This window comes from Parasteatoda tepidariorum, chromosome 1 (genome assembly GCF_043381705.1).
Source record: "Parasteatoda tepidariorum isolate YZ-2023 chromosome 1, CAS_Ptep_4.0, whole genome shotgun sequence".
In the NCBI taxonomy this organism is placed as follows: Eukaryota; Metazoa; Arthropoda; class Arachnida; order Araneae; family Theridiidae; genus Parasteatoda; species Parasteatoda tepidariorum.
The window spans coordinates 19,105,632-19,120,985 of record NC_092204.1 but is presented as its reverse complement, the minus strand read 5'-3'; the positions used below and the strand labels follow the sequence as shown (position 1 = coordinate 19,120,985).

General features: G+C 30.2%; 1 protein-coding gene across 1 annotated transcript in view; it reads right to left on the bottom strand.

Moving 5' to 3' along the window:
* LOC107436823 (tyrosine-protein kinase transmembrane receptor Ror2-like) overlaps positions 1-15,354 on the bottom strand; it is a 204,475-nt gene that overhangs the window by 32,298 nt on the left and 156,823 nt on the right. Inside the window, exon 3 of the mRNA XM_071177421.1 lies at positions 12,690-12,814. Coding sequence (XP_071033522.1) covers positions 12,690-12,814 — 125 coding nt within the window. The remainder of the gene's footprint in view (positions 1-12,689; positions 12,815-15,354) is intronic.

The window sequence follows — 15,354 nt, the reverse complement described above, 5'->3', positions numbered from 1 at the left end:
ATAATTTTTCCTGCTTCTGAGTCCATATCAGTGAAGCAATCTTAAACTTGAAATCTGCTGTCTCTGAAAATACAGCATTCACTTATTCATCAAAAAATCTTCGGTTCAATAATACATGAAAGTTTTTTTGATGTTCTCTATCTCAAATTGAAGATTTTTTTATCTGGGAGGAGATTTTTCGGTGTCAAAAGCAAGCAAAGGTTTTGACCTCTTAAGTTTTACTCCTAGCTGAATACTCTTAAATGTGTACACAGATTTCGTCATTTTGTGATGAGCATGCTTAATTAATTTTTCTCCTAAAATCTGAAAAACTTGCTCCTACTTTTAATATCTGTCTGCGGCAAACATCGTGGACAGTAGGTTAGTTATGAGCCCAATAATATGCAAGACTAAACTTAGACGCCAGCTCTAAATATTTGGTCGCCAATGGGGAGCTGACGAGTGGAAATTTCAATTCCTGCATTGAATCAATTTTTTTGCGTAATTTCGGTTTTTTGCATAAATATAGCATACTTTATTTTATTTTATTTTATAACCGTCGTTGAACAGCAGACCTGATTTTTGAGTTCATGACTACCAATGTTCAAAGCCGTAGCCTTGTAATGTTGATCCTAACCCAGAACACAAGGGAACTCCTGGATCAAATATTGGAAGAAATTTGCCTTCATGGAGGAATTTTTGATGGAACTAATCCGCATTTTTGTTACATGCAGAGGAAGACCACGAGAACCACCCACGGTTAGCCTGACGACAAGGGGACTAAAATCCATTATCCGTCTACCATTGAGGATATTTCACGTCAGCACTGTGGTTGGTGCAAGTAGGATGCGGAATGCGTATCGACCAACCACCGCAGGGATTGTAAGGATTACCTGAACTTAAATTTTTAAATTAAAAAAAAGAGAAAACTAAACCAACTATGTTTTACCAAAAAGGGAAGCAAAATGAAGATACTGATGTTTAGTTCAAGAGAAGATAATGTTAATTTCACATATATCAAAAAATAAAATTATTAAGTTCTAATCATTTTTTTTTCTTTTCAATATTTCTGGAACGAATCATTTGATGTCATAAACTTTGAAACATATTCCAAACTGTATGATATATAAACTATCATTATTTGTTAAAAAATATTAATGATGCAAACATCTTAGTATCATTTTACCATGTACCATTTAATTTTCCAACATTTAATCATTGTACCATGTAAGTATCATTTATGCACAATTTTTTTTATTTAATATTTAAAAAATTTTGATAATTTTTGGTAGTATTCTTATCATAAACTACTCCTTATTTACAATCTTTAAATCTTTATTTTCATTATCTTTACTTTCAGTGTGTAGGGGAAGTTTGGGTTTATTTGTATCTTTACCAATTCACATAAATAATGAAAGGTCAGAAATTAACTCTAACTATTTATTGAAAGGACAAAAGACATATCAAATAAAGCAAGAATAAAAAAATACAAGAATTTGGAATAGGGGGTTTTGGGCTCGAATTAAACGTCCATACTTTACGGCGGTTCCTGGCAGACTGTCTTAGTTCAACGCCAGAGGCGCTGTAGTGGGAGAAAGAGGAAAGCTTGTCACAAGTGTTAGTTCTTTAGCATAATTATTATACTTATTTAAACGTGACTGAAATTTATTAAAAAGGCTAGGTATTTTCGTGAATAACCTAATAAATTTTTACTTTATTCATTACAAGTGGAGAAAAATTTAATTTGACGAGACAAATTGAACCGAGAATATTTTTAAATTTTTATTTATGTAATAACTTTAGAACTTTTACAGTTGAATGTATTTACGAGTGCTTCAAAGTTGCAGTTAAGTAGTTGAGCCAAACAAATTGATTTTTATGTAAGAGGAAACATCTCCTAGACTTGGCGACACTTGAAAACTTCTAAAAAACAAAACCCCAGATCGTATCCATCAACCACAAAATTACTCCTTCAACTCCTTCCTCCACCGGCAACAATAAAAGGCCAGGAAAATAGTTGATCTCATTTAAAAGTGATACAAGCTAAAAACTATTTTATCTCTTCGGGAGGTGATAAGAGTACTGGAACAAGAAAAGCGGAAAGGAAACTAACAAGGATAAGAGGAAGAGAACTTATCTTTAAGGAAGAGTAATTCAGCCCAAGCGGAAATAGTCTCTCTTCTTTCTTTTTTATGTGCAAGTCCTAAGTAGCAAAAGGCAGCTGATGGATACGTTGTCCACCCCTACCCCCTTTCTTCTTCGACTCACCCCCTCTCACGAAGTGATTATGGATGAGAGACATTGCTCAACGCAAAGGCTCTAAGGCAAGATTGGCTAGGAGACAAATAGTTGTTGCTTTTCATCTCTGCAATCAGCCATTTGTTCCAACGTTATAGAAGTGCAGAGAGCGAACAATCTAGTGATTTATGTTGTCAAATACAGAAAGCGCTATTATGAAAATCGTATGGGTTAATTATGATATCGTGAAAAATATAATTAGAGGTACATGTTCATTGAAAATTTTTAAGATGTCAGTAAAAATATTTGTTATATAATCTTATTTTTCACATAAGTTTTAGTTCTGTAAATTTGGTACACAAATATTTAAGCATTAACATTTATCTAAGGTTCACAAAATAAGCATTTATTTACTATTTAGCCTACGAAATATTTTCTTCAAGAGGAACAGTATTTACTCAATAAAAAACAAAATATTTATTTCAATGAACCTAACACTATGTATTAATAGATGACAGCTTCGAAAATCTGAAATTTAGTTAAAATTATTACTTAAAAATAACAGATAAAAAGTATAACATTTTATTATGAAATGAAACATTTTTACCTTGCATTATTTTTATTTTTAAAACTGAAAAATTAAGACAGATGATTATTAGACGACAAGAAAAAAAATATTTAGTCGCTGTATGGATTAAATATGCTACGTCAAAATCTAATGTGAAACTAAATAGTTTACACATTTTTTACCTATTTTAATTATTTTTCAGCATTTCTTGATTTTAAATTTTTTCACATAAAAATGAAAAATCGTAGATTTAAAAAGCAGGCCTCCCAAAAAATATTAAAAAAAAATATTTACTAATTAATTTACGAAATATTTTCAACAAAAGGTAAAGTATTTACTTATTAAAAAACAACATCGTTATTTAAATGAACGTAGTATTATACATTAATAGTTTCCAGCTTAGAAAATTTAAAAGTTAGTTAAAATTATTATTTGGAAATAACAGATAAAAAATAAATAATTTTATTGAAGAAAATGAAACATTTTTATCCTTTAATGCATTATTTTGATTTTTTAAAACTGAAAAATTGAAATAGATTATTATTCAAAATTGTTCATAGTCACGATATAAATTAGGCTTTGCATGATTTATTTATACCGCAATTTTATATTTTTGCATGACATCTATTACATTTCAATACAGTGAATACATGCCAAAATCCTATAAATATTAGTTATTAAGGTTTAATTCTTTGTCCAGAAAGAATGAATAAGAAAAATTTATTATGAAAATGCTCTCGTAAGTTATTCCAATAACATCTTTTTCGGCTGAAGTATATTTCGAAGCAGCTGTGATGATGTTCTGCGACCCCCGTGAAACTTTTTCTCCTTGAAAATAGTTTTGTAGAGGAGAAACTAACATATAGGCATCTCTAATTCAAACTCGGACCGTTTCCTGTTGAAAGTAACTATAATTACTAAGGCCCGGATTTTGATGACATTTGCATTTTTTTTGCATTTTTTGCATTTTTGGACATTTTTTGCCCTTTAGAGCATTTTTTTAGATTTATAGGGCATTTTTCATTAAATTTGTTGGCTTTTTTTTTGCATTTTAAAAATTTTTTAAAATTTTTGTTAATTTTTTTATTTTTTTATCATTTTTTATTATTACACTGGCTTCCAAACAGTGAAGAAAATCTCTAGGATATTAACAGGTGAAGCAACATCTTTTCAAATTGAAGAAGAATTGTCAGTAAGTGAGACCGTCTTTTNATATTTAGTAATATTATTACATGTAAGTTGTTATATTCATTAAAGTTTCAGTACAAAATGAAAATGTTTTGGTGTCAATATATTTTCCTCTTTTTTTTTTGTTGTTATTTTAGGATATAACACATATTTTTCAAACTTTAATGAACATAGAACAAGTATTACATTGCTTTATAGTTTTTGAAATGACTCATAATTTTAAAGAGTAAAATAAAGTTTTAGTTCGATATTTTTACTTTAAGTCATGTCATAAGGCATTTTTAGCGCAATTTCCGCATTTTTAAGGGAATTTTTACACTTTTTAAGGGCATTTTTTGCACTTTTTAAGGACATTAATTGGGATTTTTTAGGTCATCAAAATCCGGGCTCTAATAATTACCATTCTTAACCCAAACTTTAAATTAAAACAACTATTGAGTTTTTAATTAAAATGCTTTAGTTCCTTCCGACTTCTATTTGTAGTTTGTTTTGTGCTACAAGAGAAGGAGATAGTTAAGAGCAAGGGTAGAAATTACGAATATATCATTATAGTTCTTAAGGATTGGTAATTAAAAGATAATACTTGCCCATATACGGTATATATTATAATAAAATATCTATACAGAATATATTATAATAAAATACATATACGGTATATATTATAATAGAATATATATACGGTATATATTATAATGGTAATTTAAAGGTAATTTAAAGATATTACTAGCCCGGTGGCTGAGTGGTAGCGCTTCACGCTCCTTTGCCACAGGTCCTGGGTTCGATCCTCGGACCGGGGAAGGTTGACTCAGCCTTTCATCCCATCAGTGAGTCGATAAATGAGTACCAAGCATGCTTGGGAACTAAACACTGGGGGTTTCGCGTTCGGCTGACCACCTAACCGGAACATCTACTCCTGCACCCCAGAGCCTAAAGTCAGGAAGACTGAGAGGGGCACAGTAGGCCTTGGTCCTCTATGGGCTGTCGCGCCACTGAGTTTAGTTTAGTATATACATTTTTACTGGTCCGTTTCACATGCCTCTATGCAAATTTAAAAAAAAAACTTAATAAAGGGAATTTAAGTCGTAAAAAACAAATCAAAGAATTTGTTATGAGTAGAATTATGGTAAAGAACCACTGATAAATTATTTCATAGTAGTCCAAGTAAAAGTTTAGATGGTGCCGGATCAACTGATTACTTTAATTTAGAGCTTTGCTTAAAAGTATAGAGACAGAATAAATTAGATATGAAATATTAATATGCATGGTACCACACCGCCACAAATCAATGCAATTCTCCCTCTTTGCATTTTTTTTGAAATATTTATTTTTTATATAAATGATCGCATTACTTTAAATTTCTGTACCGGCAAAAAAAAGAAAGAAAAAAACAAATAATAGCATAGTGACTGAATAAGTTAGAGATGAAATATTAATATGCACTGTACAATACCGCCGCGCAAATCAATGCAATTTTTCCTTTTTGCATTTTCAAAAATATTTATTTTTTCTACAAATGATCGCATTATTTAAAATTTCTGTACCGAACAGCAAAAAAAAAAAATAAAATAAATGAATAATAGTATAGTGACTGAATAAGTTAGAGATGAAATATTAATATGCACTGTGCAATACCGCCGCAAATCAATGCAATTTTCCCTTTTTGCATTTTTTTTTAAAATATTTATTTTTTCTACAAATGATCGCATTACTTTAAATTTCTGTACAGAACAGTAAAAATAAAATAACAGAAATAACTTTAATGTTACTAAAAACTGCGACGTACAAAAATGATACTTTTTTCATTATTTTCTTTGTTTATTAAACATATTATGAAGTAAAGAAACTTTTTGTTCTAAGAAAAATTATTTTTTCAAAAAAAAATATTTATAATAGTAAAAATAGTATTTAATCAATTTTAATCTGTGTACGCATTTATTTCCAACACAACGGTGCTTAAGTAATATAACCATTAACAAAATAGGAATAAAGCATTCATGTATTAAAATATAATGCAACTTCAATAACTAATATTAATGAACTGTAGTAGAAGAATTATAATTTTTGGAACTAATGCATTTTACAGTTATAATAGTAGAGATTAGTGACTTTTCTAACGACACAGAGACAGAAAGTATGGTTAAAGCAAGCAGAGTATGGTCAAATTCATCATGTTTCTGACTTTAGGGGAGCTGCAAAAACCAATATAATTTATACGGAAGTGCTTTGATAATGACTTTTTGGTAAAATTAACAGTAAAATATGGTTTTTATTACCATGATGTTTGATAGTAAATGGGGCGAAATCAGGTAATTTTAAGCAAAAAACAGTAGTTTTAACAGTGCAGTAAACACTTGTTAACTTTATTTTTCGTTGGTGTTTTTTTTTCTATATATGCTGTAAGTGAACATTTACCAACATTTACTAAATCAGTAGCTTAAGGTATCTGACAATTGCAAAATCGTGATTTTATGCAAATTTTTTAAAATTAAGTTTATTATAAACTTAGAATTCCTGTAATATTAGCTTCCTAAAAGTACTTTACTTTTGTCTGTAATAAGAAGTATAATTTTGGAAAGCAGAATTTCCGGTAAACAATACCAACAGCAAATGGTAAATTTACCATATGATACCATACTTTGGTTTAATGTTTAGAATTGCGGTTTCCTTCACTATAAATGTCTTTAACATTCAAGTGTGATGAATTTACCAGAATGTTTTTCTCCGTCAAAAAGATTTGGACGTTTCAGATTTTTTCAAATAATTAAAATATTAAATTTTTTTTATAACTTTTGACACTATTACTTTTCAAAAACTCTTTCAACTAAAATGATAAACGTTAAAATAAGAATTGCTTACTATGATTTGATTGTTATGATCTCAGGTAATAATGACTCAAATTAGATTACGTTTTAATTCAAAGTGTACTTTCCAATTAATATTTATTGAAAATGTATTATTATCTGTAACATTATATCATAAATCATTAAAATATATTAATAATATGCTACAGATACAAAGTTTTTGGTTGAATTTAAAACGTAAATGATATTTTAATATAAAGGTGTATGATTATAGTTTTTTTCCCATAAAAGAGGTATTTACGGTTTAATTATAAATATTTTTGCAAAGAAATCTTAGGGTTGTGTATTAACAACACAAGTACTTTTATTCTATAATAGCTAAATACAGATAGATATTTTATTTTTATTCTGTAAATTGCATAACGTTTAAAAATAAATATCTTCTTCAAAAATATGATTAAGTGGGCAAAATTAAGTTAAATGAAGCTTTCAGTCAAGACTCGTTAACCGTTAAAAGTTATGATTTTTATTTTTCTTCCAAAAAAAGAAGAAAAAAGATTTCCACGCCTAAAGTTTTCAACATTTCTTGCCAGACTTGATTACTAAATCACTCAAAAAACTTTCCAAAGCTGCAAGCTCCGTAATAAACCTCCAACATAACATGCGTAGCATACAGTATGGCTCATCAACTACCAAACGATAAAAAAAAAGAATTCCTCTGCTCCAGGATTTCCGCCAATTGCAGTCTTCGTAATATCAGTTACAACCTTCCTCTACGTCTTCTTGTAGTAAGCAGTTTAATTGGATCCTTAACTGCAACCCGGTGAGTAATTTTCTTCAATCACGCAATCATCAGGCACAAATCACTAGAAGGCTTTATAATTAATGGAACTGCTGAGGATGAAGCATCAAAACTCCACCTCTTCTGCAAATCCCATTTAAGAAATTTCCGGAGAAATAGAAGATTCTTCATCTCCGAATATGATAGAGCAGAAAATAAATTAAGAATGGAAAATTTCTCAGCTTTATTTTAAATTTCGATTTAAGTTAGAATCATTTTTCAGATTTCCAACTTTCTCTTTCTTTCTCAGTTTCATGTTTCCATGATGCAGGACGAACTCACAGTTTTGTCCTGTATGGACCGCGTATATTTAAATTTGTCAAAAAATGTTTTATAAATGCGTATATAGGCTTATATAATCTTACCAAATGTGAAAACTTGAAAAAATGTCCTTCAAATTCCCGGGCTCCTTTTCATTGTTAATTAATTTTTATTTTACTGTTTTTTTTGAAAAGAATTTCACAATTTTTAAATATTATTGTAGGATTAACAATAAGATCATTGTTTGAGTTAAGGAACAGATGTATTTAGTTTTCAATTATTTAAAATATCAATACTAGGAAACACTATTGAAGCATCAATGGAGCTTCTAATTATTTAAAATAATTATAACGAGATAACAAAACTAAAGAACATTGTTGAGGTTAAAATATTTTTTAAGTCTTAAGTTATTTAAAACTATATTCCTAGGTAAAAAAATTAGATGATTTTTGAAGCTTAAATATGTTTTTTTTTTTCTAAATAAAATTATTTGTAATTATATTACCAGGCTGGTAAATATTAAGTTCATTGAAGTTTCACATAATTTTTATTATTTAATTAATATTAATAGCCAATTTAAACTAGCTTATTGAGAGGTAAAGAGTTAATTTGTATTTTTTTAATGTGCGATTTTTATTCATTTATAAAACAAATATACTTTTTTTTTACTTCTTGAGAGAAAATTATTAATAAAATAAAACCTGATAACGAAAACAATTTTTACCTTCACTTTTTCTGGAACGATTGGATGGAGCTCTGGAAAATATTTCCAAAATTCATTTTCGGTATGTTTTCAAAACTAAGGAAGCAAAGTAGTATTTTTAAACCGCAGACACTGAACTTATCTTTCTTTGCCATGGCAAGTGTCGGAAGTGTTACTCATTTTGAGGTGCTTGGTGAGCATCTTGTGACCAAAGTCACGGAGACGAGCAGCATTACGAACGCCACACTGTCATAGATACCCGTTAATAGGGGGGACCACATTAACACACAACGGCACACAGAGAAACATACATGCATTGAACAAGATTCGAAACCGCAGCCATTGGCTTCGGAGTCAGGCATGGCTAACCGTTCGGCCACCGTAGTGAGTACGAAGACAGGCCATCAGTCAGTTTGTGCTCTTGTATTGTATTGAACCAATCAGGAGGCTTATCAAAGAGCATATTTTAAAAAGTGTTCAAATTTGTTATGTATGCAATATTAAGTCAATTCAAAAGTAATTGCTGATATTTTTTACTAATTTGCAAAATATCTTAAGAGATTTTTTCTAAACTGTGCAGGCGTTACCATAGAACCTACATTTTACTTGAAAAAAATTAGTTCTAATGAAAATTAAAATATTACTTAAAAATAAATAAGTAAAATTAATAATTACAAAATAGTAACATATCAATAACATTATAAAAAACTTTACCATATAAATACGTTATCATTCCAATTTGCCCTTTATATTGCATAGACCAAAAATGTAAAGAGATCTTTAATATAGCTTCCAATATGTTGATACATTTCAACCTTTCATTCATGTTCAATGTAGCTTGCAATATGTTTATATATTTTCAACATATCATATGCGCTCAATATATCCGACTGTTCAATATATCTGATTTGTTGGACATGCAAGATTCTTGTACAGTATTGAACTGATTTTAGAGACACGGTTCCCAGTAGAACACAGAAGTCAAGCATCACATCAGTAAGCGGGTGGATGACCACTTTGATCAGTCTGTGTAGGGACCGAAGGTGCACGGTATCGGTTCTCGTTAAACTGTTCCACCGTAAAGTGCTCGACTTCTAACGCAGGTCATCGGGCTACCAAATGAGAGGAGCCATCCCCTCTGCAGAGGATCAAAATTGCGATGGCATGTTCTCGGATCATCCTTAGGCATGTTTCCCATACCGTCACCAATAGCCAATTGCGCAGCTCTAGTGTGACGTAAATAAAGTACCTACCTATCTACATGCAAGATTCTTTTTTCGATTTTTTTTTATTATTTATTAAAAACTTTTTAGTTTTCCTAGAATAAAAATATAATAATTGCTTTTTGGAGAGATGAGTTTCCCGTATTATAATATGCATATTTGCATATTTATGACCTACAAATGAATGGTTTATTATTATTTGATGTATGTTCGATTCTATAAAGGTTAAATGGATTAATTCGTGGGAAAAAGAAACCTTTTATACTTCATTACACCGTCTGTGGTTCTAGATAACTAGGTAACAAACATCATCCAGTAGATGGCGTTTATAACAACCTACGAGTCGATGATAACATAAGCACTATATATTTATAAGAAACATGAATAAAGATGTTATCATGACGTTAAAAAATAGCATTCTGAGATGATAATCAAATTTGCTCATACATAAAAACTAATTCTATTTCCACTAAGTTTATGTTTATTAAATAGTCTACATTAAACTACGTTAAAAGCACCATTTAATATATTATATACATCGAATATATAAAAAAGGGGAAATTCTAGACATCGTAGAGTGGTATATGGAATTGCTGGAACATCCTCTTAATTCTATGGCGCAAGTACTCCCTAATACCCCCCGTTTACGTCAGCATAATCGGATTGTCGTCTGAACCAATCTCTTAAGCTCTCCTCTTCTTATACATTATGGAAGGGAAGAAAAAAGGAAAACGGAGAAAACTGCTTAGAAAAAGTATTGCGCTTCTAACATCAGAAGCTTAGGGTAATGCGAACGGAAACTGACGTCACTGAATATGGGTTTCCCTAATAGAAATCGTAAATTATCACGCATTGTAAATATGAAGACTAAGCGGATTAATGTATATGGATATAAAAAATCTAAATGAATTAAATAAAAATCAAAGCAAGTAGAATTAAGTAAACTTGGAGAAAATAAATGCTGTTATCTTGAAGTATTTTTTTTTTTAAAAATAAATAAGTATTTTAATTCTTAGCGAAATATAAAAGCGCTCTCATACATTTAAAAAAATAGATAAATGCTAAATTAGCTAAATCAATTGAAGAGCCTAAAGTATTAATGATTATGCATTTGACACTAGTTCTTATAAATAAACATAATTCTATTGCATGAATTACAAACAAATAATTATTGTTAAATATTGATTTTGGTTTCAAGTTATGTGATCTAATGTCAGCAAGTAAATATTAGTGATTGATTGAGTAGAAATCAATAGAAAAATTACTAAGAAAAAAATGTGTTTAAAAAATGTTATTACAAAATTATTTGCAAACATTTTACGGAACGCACGAAATAACTGAATAAGTGGATAATAAATAATGTTACAAAGCTAACTCTTTTTCTTTTAGGCATTTTCAAAAGCTTCTTTTAATACTTTACTGACTCTATACGAAGAATCTACTTGGTTGGCGGAGATTGTTTTTTTTTTTTCCACACAAATATTTTTTACGGGGAGAAAAGCAGAAAAATACTAGTTTTACCATTGTAAGTTTAAGGACCAAGTTAATTAGATTCAATTAATGAACTTAAATCAACCAAAAAACTTAAATATAGAGTTGTGATAGCGAATATATGAATTTATTGACATATACAGGACCAGTGCTAAAAATTTCAAACTTTTGTCAGTAAATTAGTCAAATATCAAAAGTATACGCCAATTTTCGAAAGTCATCGCCAAATGCAAATCTAAACAATTTTTTATTTCAGTCTTATATTATTTGCACCCAATTCTAATTGGTTATGAGGCGCATCTATCGAAAATTACTATAATAGAATAACATATACTGATTTATTTAGAAATATTCATTTTGACGTAATTCTTATTTCCTTCCAGTGGAAAAAATCATTCGCCAATACTTTCACCAATACAACAACTTTTACAATTTTATTATATAATTTAAATTTTATTAATTATATAAAACTTACTGTATTAATTATTATAATTTACTTATAACCTTACCTTAACTATATTAATTATTATAACTTATAATTTCATTAATTATATATAACTCATTATATTAATTATTATAACTTACTTATAACCTTTTTACCTTAACGATATTAATTATTATAACTTATAATTTTATTAATCATATATTAAATTTACAATTATATATAGTTATATATATAACCTTTGCCTTACAAGCATTATAATCGATGAAGTACTTTTTTCAATAAGAAAGTTCCTGCTAGCATCAACGTGAACTTACACCACTATTAATTTTTCAAGACTCGTGGGACTATTAATTTAGATTTAGACTGGTGTAAGCTTTAAAATTTATTTATGCTATGACAAAAACAAATAGCAGAATGATTTCTATTATTTGATTAAATCAATAAACATGTCATATAATTTACTACATGTTTCAAATGTTATTTTATTCTTAAATTTAGTGACTACCTCTGATAGCCGGAAATTTTTTTCTCTCTTTTGAATGTTGTATAGATTAAATCCACAGTTTATAAAAACAAACGATGTTACAGAAAACGACAACATTTTTGCAAATGCCTCTAAACATTCATAAATCATGTTAGAAAAAAAAAATCTTATTTTTTTTGTAATTTCTGCTTGTAAAATATAGTACTTGTGTTGTAATTTTTTAATTAAGTGTAAGATGCAATGCATTTTATAATTAATACCTTCACAAAATAAATCTCATAATTAAATTTTCCGGAAAATAAAGCTGATGTTATTAATTTTACGCTCTTTGAAATTGAATTATGGGATTCAGAAAGTTAAAAAAAAAAAATCTACTTTTATTAGCCTATTAGCAATATTCTAAAAGAAAAGAAAAAAGTTGTTGGACGCGATAAAAACCATCCAATTAAAAGTGCGGAAGTACTTACAGGCGTTCCGTTCTCCCACCACGTGATCTCCGGTGGGGGCTCCCCCTCTGCAGAGCACTCCAGAACCACGGAAACACCCCACGTGACGTTGTACACTGTGCGTCCACCCCGTACCTTGGCTGGAACTGGAAAAGAAGGAATTTAATTAATAAGGTGAAAACATTTCTTTCTTCTCAAGGACTTACAAGAATATATATAAAAATTGCGAATTGTCCAATGACTTTTTTTTTGAAATTCTTCCTCGAAATTTTTTTACCGATAATATGACTTCGTAAATTCTTCCACTTTTATTGAGTTTTTATGGAACTTTTTGACGAAAGTTGAAAAAGGAAAAAAAAAAAAGAAAAAAAATGAGAGAAGGGAAAAAAATACGACATAGTGGGGATTTCTTGAGTACGTTCAATTTTTTTTTTTATCTGTTACTTTCATTGGGTAGCGGAGTTTTATTAAACTTCGACGTTGACTTCATTTTTTTCGGCGTCGAAAAAGTGGTGAAAAAAAAAAGAAAGTTTCATTATAGAAGAGTATGAAATCTTATTGCATTTTCTCAATTTAAACTTATCGCAGGCATCTGTAATACATGTTTTTTTCTACATTAAGCAAAAATAATATCATGAACGTCAAAGTAAAATTATTTGCTTGGCCATAAAAAGTCAAATATTCAAAACCAAAAACCAGTATAGCAAAACATAAAGAATCAGTAATAAATTGTTTTACTCCCAAACGTATTCAGCTTTAAAGCTAAAATAAAGTATTAAAAGTACTCAATCTCAGTTTTGGGAAACATAATTTTTATTTTTTAGAATGAAAAAACGACAATTTATTTTTATTCGGGAACATAAATAAAATTTTTTATAAGTTCTTAAAAAATGCAGTTTTGTTTTTCATTAACTGCTTCTGCTAACATCCTGTTTTTTTTTTTTAGAAATACACGCCTTTATGGATTCTTCAAGATTCTTGTGACAAAATAAGAACATTTGACTTGTTTGTGGTTACATATTACACAGTTCATTTGTTAAACTTGCCAACTTTTAATCCTTTCGAGAATGATTTTCCCCAGTGGTAGTAAATACAGAAAGTAAATTACAAATTTAGGCAGAAACATACGTTGTATTATGAGATGGTTTCTGTGGCCTACAACATCAGTATTCCATATTTATAAATATACTTAATTTTTTTAAAAAATAGTGGTGATCAAAAAGATTATAAATTTAGTTCATAAATGCAAGAAACATATAGAAAACATACATTTTACTACCACTTTAAATACAGAAGTAAAATTTTACGCCCAATGTATAAAAGTTGGCAGTTATGCAAATATGACACAGAGATGCCAACTGCTACAGATTGAACAAAATACTTTAAAAAACGGTAGGAAGCTATAACCTTTGCAGAATTTCGCTTACTTTTGCCAACTTTTCAACCTGTTTTGTCCTGACTTTGTATATTGAAATGATGCAAGAAGTGGTTTTATGGAAAAGGTGGTATAATATATTATCGAAATTAATTGGGTTTTTTTACTGTTAGAGCATTCAAAAAGTCTCTGATAGATCAAAAAGTACTTGCTCCTTTTAATTCTAGATCTAGTCAGAAATAACTAAATCATTGTGGTATCTGAGAATTTTTTAATTCACCCAGATAAATGAAAATTTTGAAAAAAAATTCCCACCGCAATGAATGTTTTTGATTGATTGATTGATATGAGTAGAATCTCTGTGTTAAGCGCGAAGCGCTTCTAACCGATTCATCTATACTGTTTTGGCATTTAGTCCAGAGGTCATATACAGTTCATAGTTCTAAGTTAGGATCAGATAATAAGTCCATGATGAGGTGAGGCATGAGTTGATTCAGTAGTACATCAGTTGTATGGGGAATTCCCCTGGATTAAAGTTGTGAGAAGATGCAGTACGTCTTGGTCCTTCAGCAAGTCTTTAAGTTCACTGATGAGGCTAACAAGTCTGTGGGCTGTAGAAGTAGTCGTGTCCTTGGTCGTTTTTCTCTTTCGACTGGGACGGGCCTCGCACCCAGTGAAATTTGAGGTGTGGTTTTGCATGCAGTTGCAGCATTTAGCTGGGGAGTCTCGGCTCTTTCTGCACTGGAATGAATAGTGCCCTTCGGCACATTTCATGCATCTTGGGCTGGAGGAGCAGGAACGTTGGGTGTGGCCGAAACTCTGACATCGAAAACACTGCAGCGGCCGCCGGCCGCCGTGGTATTTCTCTATGCTGATCGGGATCTGCTTGATGCTCTCAATATGGTAGATCATCTCGTGATTGGCTAGCATTGGCATAACGATGAGGTACAGGGGGAGGGGCCTAAAGGCTTCACCCACTTTCTTCTTAAACTGGACTATTTTCAGGATTTCAATGTTCCGCTTCCCTAATTCAAGGGATATTTCATCTGTACTAAAATCATCAGGAAGGCCACGGATGAGGACTTTAGCATTTTTAACTGGCTGAGCTTTTTCTACTGAAGTGGAAGGCTCTGTGGCTTTGTTGGTAGTCTCCTCCGTAGGTTCTGATGCAGTAATAGGGGTGGGCTCCGGCATGAAAAGAGATTCCGGAGGAGTGCAGCTTTTCTGGGTCTTGGATGGGTCAACATTTTCTGTAGCTGCGGCAGACTTTTTCTTCCTCTTCTTTCTCTTTTTAGCTGGTGGCTCTTTGTT